This window comes from Electrophorus electricus, chromosome 3 (assembly GCF_013358815.1).
Source record: "Electrophorus electricus isolate fEleEle1 chromosome 3, fEleEle1.pri, whole genome shotgun sequence".
Classification (NCBI taxonomy): domain Eukaryota; kingdom Metazoa; phylum Chordata; class Actinopteri; order Gymnotiformes; family Gymnotidae; genus Electrophorus; species Electrophorus electricus.
In genome coordinates, this window is record NC_049537.1 from 2,183,758 (window position 1) to 2,200,504 (window position 16,747).

General features: G+C 45.5%; 1 protein-coding gene and 1 long non-coding RNA gene across 6 annotated transcripts; one reads left to right on the forward strand and one right to left on the reverse strand.

Moving 5' to 3' along the window:
- Positions 1–385: 385 nt before the first annotated feature.
- On the reverse strand, positions 386–15,570 carry brdt (bromodomain, testis-specific). 5 transcript variants are annotated; one of them, XM_035524026.1, is made up of 21 exons: positions 14,706–15,570; positions 11,587–11,872; positions 10,751–10,888; positions 10,500–10,641; positions 10,230–10,360; positions 9,764–10,129; positions 9,556–9,684; positions 9,144–9,359; positions 8,891–9,063; positions 8,501–8,778; positions 8,312–8,413; positions 7,928–8,071; positions 5,681–5,742; positions 5,330–5,489; positions 4,639–5,079; positions 4,250–4,350; positions 2,672–2,783; positions 2,477–2,547; positions 2,131–2,324; positions 1,646–1,829; positions 386–1,558 (listed from the first exon to the last, which is right to left on the reverse strand). In XM_035524026.1, exons 2-21 carry the CDS (start codon positions 11,770–11,772, stop codon positions 1,490–1,492), a joined length of 3,399 nt encoding a protein of 1,132 aa, XP_035379919.1. In that variant the 5' UTR covers positions 11,773–11,872; positions 14,706–15,570; the 3' UTR covers positions 386–1,489. The 5 variants fall into 5 exon arrangements, with proteins under 5 accessions (XP_035379919.1, XP_035379918.1, XP_035379920.1 ...); XM_035524025.1 differs by having other exon boundaries at positions 14,123–15,570; XM_035524027.1 differs by lacking the exon at positions 14,706–15,570 and adding an exon at positions 13,118–13,204 and having other exon boundaries at positions 10,230–10,357.
- LOC118241025 lies at positions 13,344–14,260 on the forward strand. Its single transcript, XR_004775788.1, has 2 exons — positions 13,344–13,436; positions 13,811–14,260. It is a non-coding gene; the product is annotated as an uncharacterized LOC118241025 (long non-coding RNA).
- Positions 15,571–16,747: the final 1,177 nt, after the last annotated feature.

Genomic DNA, 16,747 nt, shown 5'->3' on the forward strand with positions numbered 1-16,747 from the left:
ATACGGTACCGATGCAGAAAAGACAAAAATGCTCACAGAACGTCACTGCCTCCCATAACAGCCATACAGAATCTATTTATTGTGGTGTGTATAAATCCCACAGGCTCTAAAATGTAAGAACAAATCTGAAAAATAGAAGTTGACATTGCACTAGTCTTTTGCGAAAGGGTGAGTTAAAATCATAACCCACAGCGTAGTGAGTCTTCACTTAGTTCTCGTGCTCCGCGCGTGACGCAGCGCTCAAACAGAAATGACGGAGAAACGAGCCCAGCCACGTGACATCTTAACAAAGCCCCGGACCGTTAACGACGTGGTCAACGTTTGTAGAGAAAACAATGCAGCTTATTAGCCCAAATAAACCTTCATTGAACAGGGATACGAGCGACTAAATGAAAATACATTTTTATTGATTTAGCTCATAGGTTGAGCAACCATGACAGATTCTGAAATAATGCACGTGTCCCTCGGTAACGTGTGATGCCCCGGTTCTTCTGGGACACCGAGTAAAGTGCTCGCGTGATGAACATGTGCAGAAGGAAAATCGCTCGAGAACGGACACAGCCGTCATAATAAAACATAGTCAGAGCACCAGAACGTCATCAGAACGGACGGAGGCTCGCGGCCTGGAATCAACACTGACCAGGAGAACGTGCTAGGCACATGCCACGTGCCTAGCGAGTCACAACATGATGGCACAGTTCTTCATAGAATAAGTAGAAAATAAAGAGTTATAGGCTATTCGATCAAAAATAATCTTCATTAACTGAAATTCGACGTCTGGCAAAACTATAACATCAGTCTAACTATAACAGTAATATAATGATTAACAAATGTAAATATTACATCCATATATATATATATTACTTGACACTACTACAGGAAACAAATCTTGTTTGATAAATAGGAAAATAACTCAGTAAATGAACTTTTTCTGTGTAACTTACAACAGGGCACGAACTGAATAAGAGCAGGAACAGGGCCTGACCCCGCACAGAAATAGCCATTACATCACTGTCAAGAGTGAGTGCAACACCAGCTATGGATGAATCAGTATATGGAATGTGCCATATGATTGGAGAACAAGCAAAACTACAAATGTTCAGTACAAAAAGAAAAGAAAGTTCCAGAATGTAAAGACAGAGGCTAAACATTTAGCTAAAGTATGTGATATGTGACTGCTGTCGTCTGTTAACTGCCCTTCACAGTAAGCAGCAACTCAGTGCAGGTACCAGGGAAAAAAAGCACGCACGCACCCACACACAAACAAAAAGATGCATAGTGCACCAACGTCCATGTACATTTTACACTGTACTACGCTGTCCTTTTATTTCACAAGCTCCACTTCAGTATAATGCGCTCCAGTATAGCGAGGTTACTATATTGTAGGATTTTGCTCCTAGTCTCCTGGAATCCAGGGGGAGGAGCCAGACTGCTCTATTCACTGAACAGTGGCATGTTTGTTTTTAAGTTTTATTATTTTACAGAAATGTCAGTCCAGGTTCTTCTCAAAGGTCGCCATGATGTCACTCTGCATGGTCATGTCGATGATTCCAGACATCTTAAGAGAAAGAAACGGTGGGAAAAGAGGTTGAGCTGATAGATAAATAACTAAAGAAATAATCACGTCAGAATAAACGGATCTTACGGCTTCGCGCCTGCGCCTTTCCTGTTCCCTCTTGCGCGCCATCTCTCTCTCGCGGTCCATGGAGCTCTGTGTCACAGTGGGCTGGGTCTCAGGAGCGTTGGGGGGGTCCAAGATGGCTGCCATCAGAGGAAGTTCCGCCGACTCAGTTTCCATCTGAGGGGTGTTGGTGCGCTGCTGCGTCAGGCTGTGAATCATTAAAACAACGACATTCATGCTTCAAACATCGTTCATGCTTCAAAATGGTACTGCTGAACTTTACAGTTACTGTGGGAGCCACGTTGACCAGAACATGCTGGTGAATTAGTAACACGAGAACAAACACAGGGTTTGGTCCCGTGCCTGGTCCTTTCTCCTGAGATTACCACAGTTTTCTTCCATGAAAACAACCAGCATTAGCTCCACTTCTTCATTCCATTTCTTTAAAAAGACTGACACTAGCCCAGTTCTGGTTAAAGCCTAATCCAGTATAATGCATGCTGCCTCACCCGCTCTTGTCTGAGGTGCTTCTCTCTCGGTCTGCCTCCAGCTGGAGCTTACGGGCCCTCTCCCGCTCCTCCTTCTCCATGGCAACCTTGCGGAACTGCTGGAAACTCTCCTTAGAAGAGCGGAGAGCTGAGGGGGCTACAGTGGCCATCCTGCCCAGGCTCGTCCACGAGTCTGCGTTTTTCAGTACAAGGTCCTGCAGGAGCGAAACGCAAACGGTTACGGGACTTTGTAAGCAGCAGCTCCAGTCATGGGGGGTCTGGGCAGTGCCTAGGTTCAGCCCCAGCACCGGGAACACGGTGACAGAGCTTCACTTGAGTCGTGTCAGAAAGCAATAGTCCCACGTACCGTTTTAGCCACGCCGGGTTTGACGTCTTGGCTCGACTTGCACAGTTCACTTCCTCCTGCAGGTTTGGTCCCTGTGGAAAGCGTGCCGGAGAAAAGAAGGACCCATTGAGGAAAACATTGCGGTTATGAATGAGGGTTATAAGAAGAAAAAAATAGAGGAAAAAAAAAAAAGTCACTGGAGAGAGAAATGCTGACCAGGAACCGTATGCAGCTGAGCTGAGGACGGTCCCACTCGGCTGGGTTCTCCCCCCTCCCCCCTCATGTAGGCCAGCGGACTGCTCCGTAAGGGGGACAGCCCCGCACATGGCTGCAGAGAGAGGGAGAGACGAGGGCACAAATTCACACCTACACACCCTCGGGACAGCTAACTTTGCCAGGACTAAGAGTCAATAAACTCACTCTCAAACACTTCATTCAGTCTGAACTTTGAGATAGGCTTTCAATAAAGATGACCTGCAAAATACATTGTCAGTATATTCTTGTAGAGCACACTCTTGTATTTATCCTTTTTAATCGAACTGTTAAAATGTGGAAATATTGTACCGCCTCAGCTCAGGGGCCAAATACCCACACACTCATACATCAGCCACATCTCAGCTGTTTGGGAACACCTGAAGTCTCGAAGGCCCACCCCTAATGATGCCCCAAGTTCATTCATTATTCTTTTGTTTCATCCATTCTTTCTTTCTGTTTATTGAACTACCCTTTACTGTGTTGGTTATTTATTTTTTTTAAATTATTGTATTTCTGAGTGATCTGTGACTCCAGTGTTACACTGTTATGCCTACTGCTACCGCTATTAAAAGTATTAAACAGAAAATGTGTGTGTCATGCTTTTGTTTGACTCTTAGATTCAGGTTGTAAAATGTTATAGGCCAACAGCTGATGGAATTTGGACCTGGAGTTGTTTCCCAGGAGGGGCACTGCAGCTGTTCACTGCTACTGGTGTATCGGATGGGTTAAACGCAGAAGACAAGTTAGTCAGTTTCAGTGTTTGTAACTTACATTTGCTGGAGCTAATATGCTGTTTTTGCCCTTTTGTGCTTGTTCCACAGCGCCTTGGAAAACACATCAAAATGTAACCCCCCCCCCCCAAAAAAAACCCTAAAACTATACAAAAATTAAAATAACTTTTTTCTAACATACAATACCATAGAATAATAGTATTCTTAAATGTTAGTGCCATCCATCTCAGGCGAGAAAGGAGACATGTCTAGCTGACTCGGTCTCAGTCATGCACAGCCCCCCACCCCAACCATGCTCAGCACTTAGCGTCGTGATCTTAGGCTTGTGTGTTGTTGTTCAGCCTCGGAAACCCATTTCACGAAGCTCTCAACGCCACTCTTGTGCTGATGTTGCATCTCGAGGCAGCATGGAACTTGACACTGAGTGAAGAGGCTCTCGGCAGCTTTGCTCCGTGTATTTAAGTGGTCTGGCGCGCCGAGGCTGAGCCGTTGCTGCGTCTAGGTGCTTCTTTTCGCAATAAGAACACGTACAGTTCCCTGGGGCGGATTTATCAGGGTAGGTGTTTCACACACACACACTGATTTCCACCTTTGGCATCCTGGGACAGTGCCATGTTTAAGGTCACTCAGCTCTGCAGTAGAGCCTGTTCTACTGCCAGTGTGTGTGTGTGTTTGTGTTTGTGTTTGTGGAGGCTGCTTGGCTATGGGCTTTATTTTACAGCAACGTGTGGAGCTGAAGCTCCCAAACTTAATAGTGAACTCCTGGCTAGGTTGTGTGGAAAGAGAAGTCTATATTTCACAGGTTTACCTCACACTTTGTGCCAGGCTGTTGTCTTGTCCCAGGTGCTTCTGAGCTTGCAGATGTTGGTCCAGGAGGAGAGGTTAAAGGAGAAAGGAGAGCAGGAAAGGCTGCCCCGCAAAAATCAACAAGTTAATCGATGTGAACAGAAGAGTAATGATATAGAAGAGTGATGATGCATGAGCAGGGAAAGAGGAAGTGATACACAAAACAAACATCATCATCATCATCATCAAATTCAACTACAAGACAAAAACACACAATGCCGAGCTATCACGGTAGCTACAAGGGAAGGCAGAAAGCACATGCACAGCTTGTCCAACTCATGCGCACAGCATTCGGGGTCACGGGGGAACAAGACGAGGGGTCAGCGTCAGCGATTCGGAGCGATCTCTTACCTTCCCGCCGAGCCTTCAACTGAGGCTTCTCTGGGCCAGCAGGGGAGAGGGGGCTGGCCTCTGGCTCCTGTGGGAGGAGCCAGGTGGGGCCTAGGGGGAGGGGGGAGAGGTGGCCAACCCGGACCGCCTCTGAGAGGGGGTGGGTGGGGTCTGGAGTGACGGAGGCCGGGGAAACGTGGGTGCAGGACGGATTTCCTGTTCTCTCGGGCTGACCGGGTGAAGCAGATGGGTATGGGTGGGCCGTACATGGGGAATGTTGTGGTGGGGCACAGGGGCAGGTGGCTGAGGCGTGGAGGGCGGGAGGGGGAGAGGGAGGAGTCAATGCGTGTTCTGGGGGTGGAGTGAGATTAGAGGGGGCAGGCCGGGTTTTGCGAACAAGAGGGGCCGCTTTGGCACTGGGTCTGGACGGCTGGGGGGGCAGCTGGCTGTGTAGGGCCGGTGCTGACAGAGTGTTGAAGGTGCAACAGGGCAGAGAAATCAAAAATAAATTAAAAGCTAAACAACAAACTGTCCACTGTCTGTCACAGCAACATATAAATAACAACATAAATGTATATATTTAAATTTAAAAAAAAGAAAAACAAAATGAACCAAACAAACAAACAAAAACTGTCTTTCTGTGAAACATGACTTGGCCACACTGGCATGCACCTGTGCACGTGCGAGAGTGATTAGGTGCAGGTAACCCTACCTGGCAGTGGTGCTAGGGCTTGGACAGTGGGCAGCCTGGCGCCAGGCTCTGTCGGTGCAGACAGGTCTCTGGGCGCTGTAGTGAGGGGAGACCGCCTGGATGAGAGGCGGTACTGGGAGGAGAACGCCTTCAACCCGGGGGGCTGATTCCGCTTGACGGTCTAATCAGGAGGGGGAACATCGGAGCTACGTGTCACTCGAGATGGACTGTGTGAAGTGTGGAATAAAAATCGCTCCGTGGACCCATACTATAGTCAAAAAAAACTTGTAGCCAAGATAAAGGTAATTTTATCTGAGTTTTACTCTTACGATTGAACATTTACTGTCATGAAGTAAGTGTCCCATCTTTTACCTTGTTTTGAATTTTGTTGCCATGACCAGATGCTTTGTTTTGCTTCTTCATAGGTTTGTGCTCTGTAAGACACGGATAATGCACACCGTGGTCACTTGGGCTCCTGTGTGCCCAGCCTCTCCCTGGTTACCACTTCACCAGCTCACACCAGGCCTGCCCAACTCTGCTCCTGGAGCTCCACCATCCTGCAGAACCTATTCCCACACATCTGTCTCTAACAAGCAGACGCCAGTGAGTGTGCTGGATCAAGTCTGTTGGATTAGGGTTGGAAATCAACTCTGCAGGATGGTAGATCTCCAGACTGGATGCAGCCAACTCCCGCTATAACTCTGCTGAAAAGACCCTAAACTAAGTATACATAAATGTAATGTACAGGTAATAAGTATTCTAAATGAATGTGTGCATGCATGCATGCACACACAAACACACACACAGCTAAAGCTAGTTAACTATTGACACAACATTTAAAACACCCGAGTAGATATTTACACTTAAAGAAGTTGTTTTAGAAAAACAGGCCTGACCACAGATGGGAACTGCGTTTTATAATCACTGTGGCCTTGTATTTATTACATGAGCATGACTGCATGATTTTGGTCACTGAGTACTCATATGAGAGTGGGTACAAGTGAAAGAAACACGTGATGGAAAAAATGAAAGACAAAACACACCACTATTTTTAAAATGTCAAACGGTCATCTAGGAAAATATGTTTTATTTCAACCTCTGGGTGTTGAAACACCAAGATCAATGAGTAAGCTTTATACCTGGTTAGGTAAGCAGAAATTGTACACAGCTACAAAAAAAAAGAAAAGAAAAAAAGAGAGAGACAAAACTGCAGTGGATTTTAGCAGGACAGAAGGCTGCCTCCTACAACAAACATCCTTTTGGTCCTACTATGGCCATGCCAACTAGTTTACAATCTGGTCAGTACCTTGCACACACGCACACACCATCATCATCATCATCATTATCATCGTCATCATCATCATCAGTGTATATCAATACAATCTACCACAAAATTATTTTCTTTTTACATATTTAGCTTTACAAAAATCTCACACATATGTACAGCAGGTGAAATCACAATCTGAACCAAATCCAACAGGAGAAATCACACAGGTATGTCTGAATGCAGTAAGTTTCAAAAGAGGACCAGCTACAACTCTCTCCATGTGGGCATCAGGGAGCCGCTCAGCGTTTCTGAAGGACACTGTCCAGTGCTCTGTGGGTTAGTGTCCCTGTCTGAACACACAACCCCATGTGTGGGCCAGTTATGTCAGCCTGTGCCTAATGACTTTCTTTCGCCTGGTGTTTGTTTGCGCACTGGCTCTGGGTTAGTGCTGTGCACAGCTCCGTTTGTTTTGCTTAAGAATGAAATGGGTTGTTTTTTGCTAAACACGATTTATATAACAAGAACTATGTGATTGCTCATCTAAATCAATTTACTATATATATATGTGTCTGTGTGTGTGTGTGTGTGTGTGTGTGTGTGTGTGCGCACATTATATAATGGAATCTTATGTGAACTGATTGTATGCAATGACGTGCAATTCCAGCACAACTCCAGTAGGGCCAGCAGGCCACTAGTTAGGAAATCATAGCTGATTTGAGTGTAATGCATCTTACATTTGAAAGATCAACTGTCATCACTTCTGCATCTGATGACTCAGTTGATGGCAGTATGAGTCACTGGCATTATGTGTTTCCTCGCGAGTGTTAGCTGGCCTCATTTCAACCTACAGCACTGACTTAGAGAATGCAGACATAAATAAGTGAACAAGATGGAACTTGAACAGAATGATCGAAAACTTTTAAAAAAATTAAAATAATTAATAAATAGTACCAGAAAAAATAGAGAGCAATAGAATGAGAGATTTGTAATAAATCTTATTCACTCATTTAGAAAGAAACATGCACAAAATCTACAACCCCCCCCCCAAACAACACCCACACTGCCCAAAAAAACCCACAAAAAAAACCAAACAAACCATAAACACTTTAACTGGTGTTCCAGTGGGTGTTAAGGTGACATGGTGGGTCTAACAAAATGGGAATAATGGGGTGTCCAAGCAAGAAAACCTTTTTGTCTCCTGTTTTTTTGTGTGTGTCTTCCTCTCAGTCTGCCAGTGAGCAGAAGTAGGGGTGTGGGAGTGGGGGGAAGGGGGGTTGGGCTTTGCCCTGAGAGTGAGTTTAAAAAGACCAGAAAGGTGGAGAAGGAGCGAGAGAGAGTGCAGATCAGCTAACCTGAGTCAGAGTCACTGCTATCAGAAGAGCTAGAGTCAGTACTACTGCGGTCGGAGCTGGATGAGGAGCTGCTACCACTGCTGCTGCTGGCACTGAGGCGGGAAGGGTGCGCCAAATCCTTGGTGTCTGCCACCACGACCTCACCTGCACCGGCAAGGAGAGAGTGGGAGGGAGAGAGAGAGAGAGAGAGAGAGAGAGAGAGAGAGAGAGAGAGAGAGAGCCATGGCGACAGGATGGGAATGCGTCGTTCAAAACGCTGAAGCCTGACATCTCTGCCCCCCACCGCTGCAGCATCCAGCTCCAGCCCAAACCTGTCACCCCTGACTGAGCTGACTGGACCTTCCACTTTTACCTACTACCAAACAAACTCAGGACGACACTCACCCTTCACCTTGGTCTTATTGGTTGAGCTCGGCTCTATTCTGCTGATCTGCTCGGCTGCCTCCTTCATCTTCTCCGCTTTTGAGACCTTCGGTGTCTTTTTTTCTAGAGCATCAAGGGAAACACGCGTACATTAGAAATGAAAAATAAGCCGATGGGCACAGGTGTTGGGTGGCGTGGGAGCCCACTCACGCTCAGGCTTTCTGGGCTTCTTCTTGAGGCAGGTTGTGACGAAGCTCTCCAGGGCTCGCAGTGTGGAGGGCTTGAGTGCCTCGAAATCGATCTCGATCTCCTCGGGGTCCATGTCCTTGGGCATTGGCTCCCTGGCCGTGATGATGCTCACCACTCGGCCCAGCTTGTCTCCGGGAAGCTTGTTGATGTCCAAGCTCAGGCGTCGCTTCTCGTCGTAGCACATGGGCAGGGCGGGGCCTTCGCCGTCGGACTCGCGCTCCCTGCCCACTTTCTTCCACCTGACCACAGCAGAGCTCGGGTTCATACGCAGGACAGAATTAACGCTTGGGTTGGCTAAAGGCCGAGAGTGTGTGTGTGTGTTTTTGTGTGCGTGCACGTGCATTTCCTCACCCTGACAGCTTACTGCTGGCTCTCTTCTGCGCCTTTGATGGCACGGTCTTATTCGTTTCGCCACCTTTCTGCTTGTCTTTTTTCCTCTTCTCCTTCCTGGACTTCTCTTTCTTCTTGGGTTTCAGGAGGGGCGTTTGGGTGAGTAACTGCAGCTGCTCCCGCACTGCCTTCAGCTGTCGGCACAGATGAACTGGTGTTAATTAATTACAAACCGTATGATTTCAAAACCATTACCACATATGCGTGTAATTACCTGCTCTTCTAGATTAGCCAGACGCGTCGCACGCTCCTCCTCGTCCTCTTCATCCGTGTCAGACGAGCTTTCCGACATGGAGGAGCACGTGCTGCTGCTCTCTGAGCTGGACGGGCTGCCCTCTCTCTCCTTCATTGTCCGAGGTTCAGAGGGCTGGCCCTGGCCTGGATCCCTGGGCTCATCTGGGATCTTGGCAAAGCGCGACTCGAAGACATCCTGAAGAGGACAGCGGCATTAACGGTCGGCTAAAAGGACGCGGAGGGGTGACTGCCAAGCTGTGGCCTACACTTTCAGCCCCTTTTCAGCCCTTTTGAATAGGAGATTTAGATGAGCTCTAGGTTCTAAGGCTCTGCACAGCCAGATCAGCCACGCATGCATGCATGCAAACACACACACACACCCACCCACCCACCTGGAGTTTTCTTGCCATTGTCACAACCTCGTGGGTGGGCGGGTTGTATTTATAACAGTTTGAGAACATTAGCCGAACGTCTGCGGCAAACTGCAGAGCGTCTGCGTATTCCCGGTTGTCCATCTTTTTCTGGAAGGGAAACAAACGCCACGTCATCACCCTGTTCTAAGTCTGAACCATTCAGGCTCCTCTGCACGTGACATCTTACTCGGATGGTGCCCAGGTCCATGGGCTGATGAATGATGTCGTGGTAGTCGTGAAGACCAAGCGCCTGAGCATCCACGGGCTTGTAAAAGGGCCAGGCGTACATGGCGTGCCTCTTGGCAAACATCTCCTTCAGGATGGCGTTGGAGTACTTGAGCCTCTCTGAGAGCTTAGTCCGCCGCCCCACCTGGTGCTGCTGGGGGGACTCGAGCAGGTCTTTGCGGGGCGGTTTGATGGGCCGCCCACTACCCCGCCGAGAGAGCAACTTCAGGACTTTTGGTTCCGTGACGCAGGGTGAGGACTCGCTGCTGGTTACGGCGGAGGCGGTAGGGGTGGTGGTGTCTGCTTTCCTCTTTATGCCCTTTTTCAACTGAAAAAGCACGAAGGGAAGGGTGGGGTTCGAACTCGGGTTGAGATTCATACAGACGCGTATAATCAGCGTGCACCTATATGGTGTGAGTGGGACTGACTTTGGCTTGGAGCTGTGTAGACAGGGGAGTGGAGGGAATGGTGTGCAGGGCCTCAGGAGGGATAACGGTCACGGTTTGTTGGAAGACCACCTCAGACACAGGGGATTGCGGCCTCGTTTTTACCAGTCCTGCTACACACACACACACACACACACACACACACACAAGGCGAGTCAGAAACCTCCCCCCGGAACAAGACTGAGGTTGACTGCATGCATGTTGTATGTCAAGCAGGTCAACACTGTGTCAAAGGTCACTCTGAGACCACACCTGCAGAGGACCTCCTCCTTCCTTTCAGTGGTGCCTTGTTGGTTACTGCGGTGATCTCGCACTCATCCTGCGGCATCTCGGCCACTTTCTCTAGGAAAAGCTTCTCAAGGGCCTGGGCCATCAGAACCACATCGTCCCCTGGCTGGAATGCATCCAAATATGGGATTAAATTGGGTCCAAATAAGATATTGACAATTAGAAACTTTTTCTGGGGTGGGAGGGTTTGGATTTTTCAGTAATGTCACTCTCACCCGATTGTACACATAGCAATTAGTGAACATTGTGTTGAAATCTCCAATACACTCCATTGACTTCCAATAATAATTATTCTCGAGACGTTTTTTGATGGTGTTTAAATCCATTGGATTTTTAATGATTGTATAATAATCCTGAAATCAAAACAGAAAACAAAGTCAACAAAACATTCACTCGCATAACAGATACACACACTAACAGCTTTTTCATAAAATGTATCACTTTATTAAACAACAAAGAATAAAGGAAAATAAGAATCAGAGATTTCATTACCTGAAGTATAAGGAAACACTTCCCACATAAGGGAAGTTAAGTTAATGGTCATCAAAACCAGCACAGCCAGACATGCCAACAGATGTTCCTTAGAGCTGTAGCACCCATTTAACTGCGGTGAACAGCTAGCACTCTAAACTGGCCCTTCTAAACCTCCAGCTCTACACTTTAATGCATTTTTGGCGCTGTAAAAACATTCATATCCTTTAATATCCTGCATAGAAAAGTTTACTGTATTTTGCTCACTACCACACATATGTAAATATTTAGCACCCCCCCCCCCACTTCACTCTTGAATCTACTCTATCTTTATTCTATTATTTTAATGGTTTATTTTCTTTCCTTGTGAAATGGCATACTTCCGGTAGCAATCACCAACACTAATTAATCATATATGGACACATACTTGGCAAAATAAAATTATTCTGACATTTTTGTTCTGCAATATACCAGATTCAAGTGAGCATAATGGTCATTATTATTCAGACCTATCAGTGCAAAAACCTAAAACTGTGAACTCTACAGCACTGTGACATCCAGTAAGGGCACTTGGACTCACAGGTATGTTGAGCTGAACGGAATCCACAGGCTGCCTGAAAGGCCAGGAGAACTGATGCCTCCAGAGGGCTCTGACCACCACCTTCTCCAGGTACTGTAGCTGGTTAGTGAGCCGGCCTGGCTTTTTGGAGTTCCTGTATTCGGGGGGAGGGGGGTTGCCATTCATCATGACCAGTGTGTTAGACATTGTGTTGGCTGCTCCAGAGAGCGATAATTGCAGAGAGGAGGGATGCTGAAGCGATGTCTGGCCACCTCAGCGCTCAATTACACATCCTCTGCTTGTCCCACTGTGAAGAGGGAAAGTAGGTTGAGCACAGACACTTCACTCTGTAGCCACACAGGCAGCTTTACAGGACACAGCTCACTAGTTAACAGTACAAAATCTGTGCAGACCATATATTGTTCCCCATTCGGTCCTATTCTGAACTGGTCATTTCGGTCTTTGTTAAGAGCTGAATGCAACTGCACAGCTTCTAACAGAGCCAAACATAAATAAAGCAATTTAAAAGGTGATCTTTTTAGATGTGGTTGATCTGTTACACAGTTAAAATGCATGTGTACAAGCTAAAAATGGCCATCAAATGGAAACTCTAGTTAATGGATTCAGCTGTGCAATTTGCATACATCTTCACCAAACATATTTGGTGCTTGCAAACATATTTAAGATCATCAAAACATATTTTACAGCAGAGGAAAACAAGACAAAAATCATTTTAATAGAGTACATGAAAAATTGATTATAATGGTCATATCTGAAACAAAAGTCCTAATTTCAAACGTGTATAAACTCTTTACAAATTTAATCAACCACAATACACCTGCGACGAAATCGCAGGTCTAATATTGTTTTTCTACCCACTCCAGTTCCACAGCACGTATTAACTTAAGGTATATTTCATGGTCTCTACTGCCCTCTACTGCCAATACTATCCGAAGTACTGAGAGCAAAAAAGGAAAAAAGAATCCAGAACATGCGTTGCAGTTTATTTTTTTTAAAAGAAAAGATTATTAAAAACGACAGATCTGCGCAGACTGTGTGATCCTAACAGATGTACAGTGTCCTATTGGTGCACATACGGATGCTTAAGTATGAAAGAATTAATCAAGTTAGAATTAAATTTTATTACTTAAATGTATGGCCGGCAAACCAAATCTCAGTTCACCAAAATAAGAGTTCTCGATGAATAGAGAGACCCATATTATATTCGCGCCCATTCAGGTTCATATGATAAAACAAGGCAATTTGCTGAAACAATTTTCGTGGTCCTCTATTTGAAACCACAAGTACTGTCCCCCCGCCCCCCCATTTATTACCTGCATCCACAGTAGCATGATTCAAATGGGAAATAATCGCTACTCACTCTTCGACATCATAGCTAGTTTGCTACAATTGCTCTTGAACCTCATCAAAAGGTTCACTGCATCTCGGACGTAATACAACGTGCAAGCCTTTATACAGCTAAACGAGCGAGTGCGGGTCCCGTAATCGTACCGATGCAAGCGCACACGCCGCACCTATTCTCACCACTTACCCCAAACAAACGTCTTCATACAACGTTTCTTGAGATTTTACCCGATCCCAGTAAAAAAAGTGTCATTAGAAACAGCTCTTTCTATGCATTTTATTCGGCAAGTTACAGTGATTTTTACAAAAGATCTACAGGAAGCCCTGCGAAGGACTTCTAACTCCACGTGAAAAATAAACAGCAGTGAGAAAGGGTTAAAGTGGAAACCAAAACCAGATCTTTACCCCGTAAACTACCACAGGCTGCGGGGGCGCATAGTCTTCATTGGGGTGATAGCGTTTCATTTTAAAGTCCTTTGGGACTCGAAAGAAAAGAAACAGAAGAGGTAAATTAAATGTTTATTTTCTAATACGTGTACAATTTATTTAACATACTTTTGCAAAAGAAGATACGGATTTGACAAGTGTTGGTTTCTTGGGATACCAGTATGCGAATTTGACAAGTTACGCTAGTGATCTTAACCAACGTTAGCTAGCGCTCCACTGCTGGTTAAGATGAGAATTGTAAATCCATAATTAGCCAACATGAAACATTACACACCACGCGTGTGTCGTGACCCAAACGTTATCTAAAGTCTGCATGGTGCCGATTACAAACGACGAATGTAGAGATGATAACGTTCGCTGCTAGCTAAGATAGCGGCTCAAAACTGGCAACATCAAAATGGAACCGTCGCGACCGCTTTATTTTTCTTAACAGCTCTAGGTGAGCCAAACAGGACACATTTCCAGCCAACACCCGCACTTGGCGAATACCAAATAAATAATAATCCCAGTCGTGGATCACTTCACCACGAAAAGACTGCCGCCGGAACCGGGCAACAAAATGGCGGCCGCACCCCTCAGAACGGCGCCACCGTTAGCTAGCGGTGCTAACGCTAACCTCCCCGCCCCAGTGACACCCAACACGGTGGACCGCGGACAGGAACACCAGGAACACGGAGCACAACGCCCACGATGTTAGTTTTTTTTTTTGCCAGCCGAACAGCTCGACCTGGGACTCAAAATTTACCTTTCCGCCTCTGGCACAACAAAGAATGTTTAAACTGCCGCACTGAGGCAGACGCTCTGTGGCGAAGCTCTGCTGGAAAGACGGCCAAAAGAAGGATCTTCACTTTTTACGCGGATAAAAAAAACAAACAAAAAAAAACTTACATAAATGTTTTGAAATCAATTTCAAAAATAAACAATGGCTTACGGCTTTTTGTTTTTGTAATAACGTGCTAATTTCACCGCTAGCTAAGTCTTCAATGGCGGACGTCTCTCGCGCCGACCGTCCCGCTATTTATACCCTTCGGCTCGGCGCTCGCGCTCCCATTGGTCGAGGCCCCTTCACGTGCTCCCGTGTGCCTTTCTTTTCGCGCGGAGAAAAACGGCCACGACTGAGAACGCGACCGACCAAACTGTTTTTAACAGCACACGTCCTCTCGGGAGCCGGTCGCCAACTACCAAATAAACCATTTTAGACCTTCAGAAACCGAAATAACGAAGCAGAAAATGTACGTCGGTCTGTTTTTTTTTTTTTTTTTCAAAAGTGCGCCATAACCGGCCTCCTGGCATCACATGACCCTTTCCAGAACATTCTCCCGCTGTACCGTTGGAGTTTTTATTCGAATGCCGGCGGCATTTGTTGCCGTTTTCCCGTGGCGAGTTCGCTAAAGCGTCGAATATCGCTCGTCCCAACAGCTTGCTGAACTCTTAACAAAGACAACAACACTGCGAGGGAAGGCGGCGGCACCACCAACTGCGCACGCGTACTACGCTCGCCACGATTGGCAAACCAACTCACGCTCGAGTGACGTCATTTCGCAAATATACACGCACACCCAATATCAAATATACATGCACACAACAATATCAAAGCACTTTGAGTGTTGATGAAAGTGCTGCTTTTAAAAGCGATACTGCTAGGTTTCATTGGTGAGAAGTCTACACACAAGTAGAAGTTGCAATGCTGAATGTCCACGAAAAACCATTCTAAAATATTGATCAAATTTTGTTTTAAAATGGTAATGGTTTTTGGTAAATGCAATTTTAACTCACTGTGGAGTGGGCTAATATAATATAACACCTACTACAGACTATACACAGTTGGCGGTCACGCGCTGATCACAGAACTGTATCTGGATGCTCTTAACCCAACAAGACCAGCAACACACCCGTGCCGGACGCAAACTACTACGCCACTGCCCACCACCCAAGTCACATCTGGTCAGCGGTGGCCATGTGATCATATATGGACCAGGAAGGAAAGGGGAAGATGGACAACTTAGAATTTGTGCAGGGTAACATATTATTTAAGGTATGTATGCTGAAGAAAGACATGACTTCCACTCAGAGAGCCATTAAATTAGGCTGCAAATGTCTGTGACAGACCCCCCCACTTTGTAGGTAAGGCAAGGGAAAGCAAATTTGTATAGCACTTTTTAAGTACATATTGGCAGTTCAAAGTGATTTAAACATACTGGAATAATAAAGTTTATCACATCCCCAGATCTATCACCTTGGAGAGGATTTTGCCAAAAATACAAAAAGAAAACGTTCCAAAAACAGTTTATTAAAATAAAGTTTAAAAGAGTTGAAAAAGAAAATGAACTAAAGTTTATTAAAAGAAATACAATGAAAACTTACATATGAATATAAACATTGAATTAAAAATAAATATGATTAATAAACGATATAACGTGCATAAAATCTAATTAAACATATAAAGTGTTGTATCAGTTAGTAAACATGAAGGTCATGTGGAGTGTGTGTGAAAGTTCGGCTCGTACTCTCCTCAGCTTTGACATATACTCTTGCCTTCAGTTCAAACTAAAGTTTTGCAAATGATTCCCAGCTCTGCAGCATTAGTTACTAAAAAACTAACTTTGTCATAAAAAAAATAACTTTAGTGGTTGAAAGGAGTCATATCCATAAAATGAATTATTACTATTTAAATGTCTTTAAATTATTTTAAAGAATTTAGTTTATCCACCTCTTTAAGAGTACCCACCGATGAAAACGGCAAGAAGAAAGCAGAATAACTTCAAATGCGTAACAACTTTATGGACATACAATGATGCATCTTAAAATACCTCTACTGCACTCACATCGTTCCCCATCAAATCAACGCAGGAAGTCTTTTTCATGAAGATATTACAGTTATATCACCTACCATAAAACGTTTAATTATTCGGAAAAAGGAATAGCTAACAGCACCATTTGACACGCGATGGCCACATGAGGGCAGCAGAAGCCATATATTTGTGCGGCATAGCTTTTTTGTTCGTTTGTTTGTTTTTGTTGTTGTTGATGATGATGATGATGTATAGGCCCGACGCACTCCACATTCTGTTGACCTTTAATTGTCTTGTTTTCATGTAAGTAATTGTAACTCGGAACTGTGCATGATCTGCAAACCAAAATCCTTCATTATCCACACAAGTTATAAGACAAATCACAAGTGGAGTGCAAAATGGAACTTTAGCGGTTCGACCTCATTTTAGATTAAGTGTCTGTCAACACGGAGCACGAAACGACCGTCCTCGGCGGTCCACATCCCCTCCACATCTGAACGGTGCGGCTACAATCCACCTGTCGGTGTGCGCGTCTGCCTGCAGTATCCTGCACCGCCACGCGCGAAGCCACGTGGTGT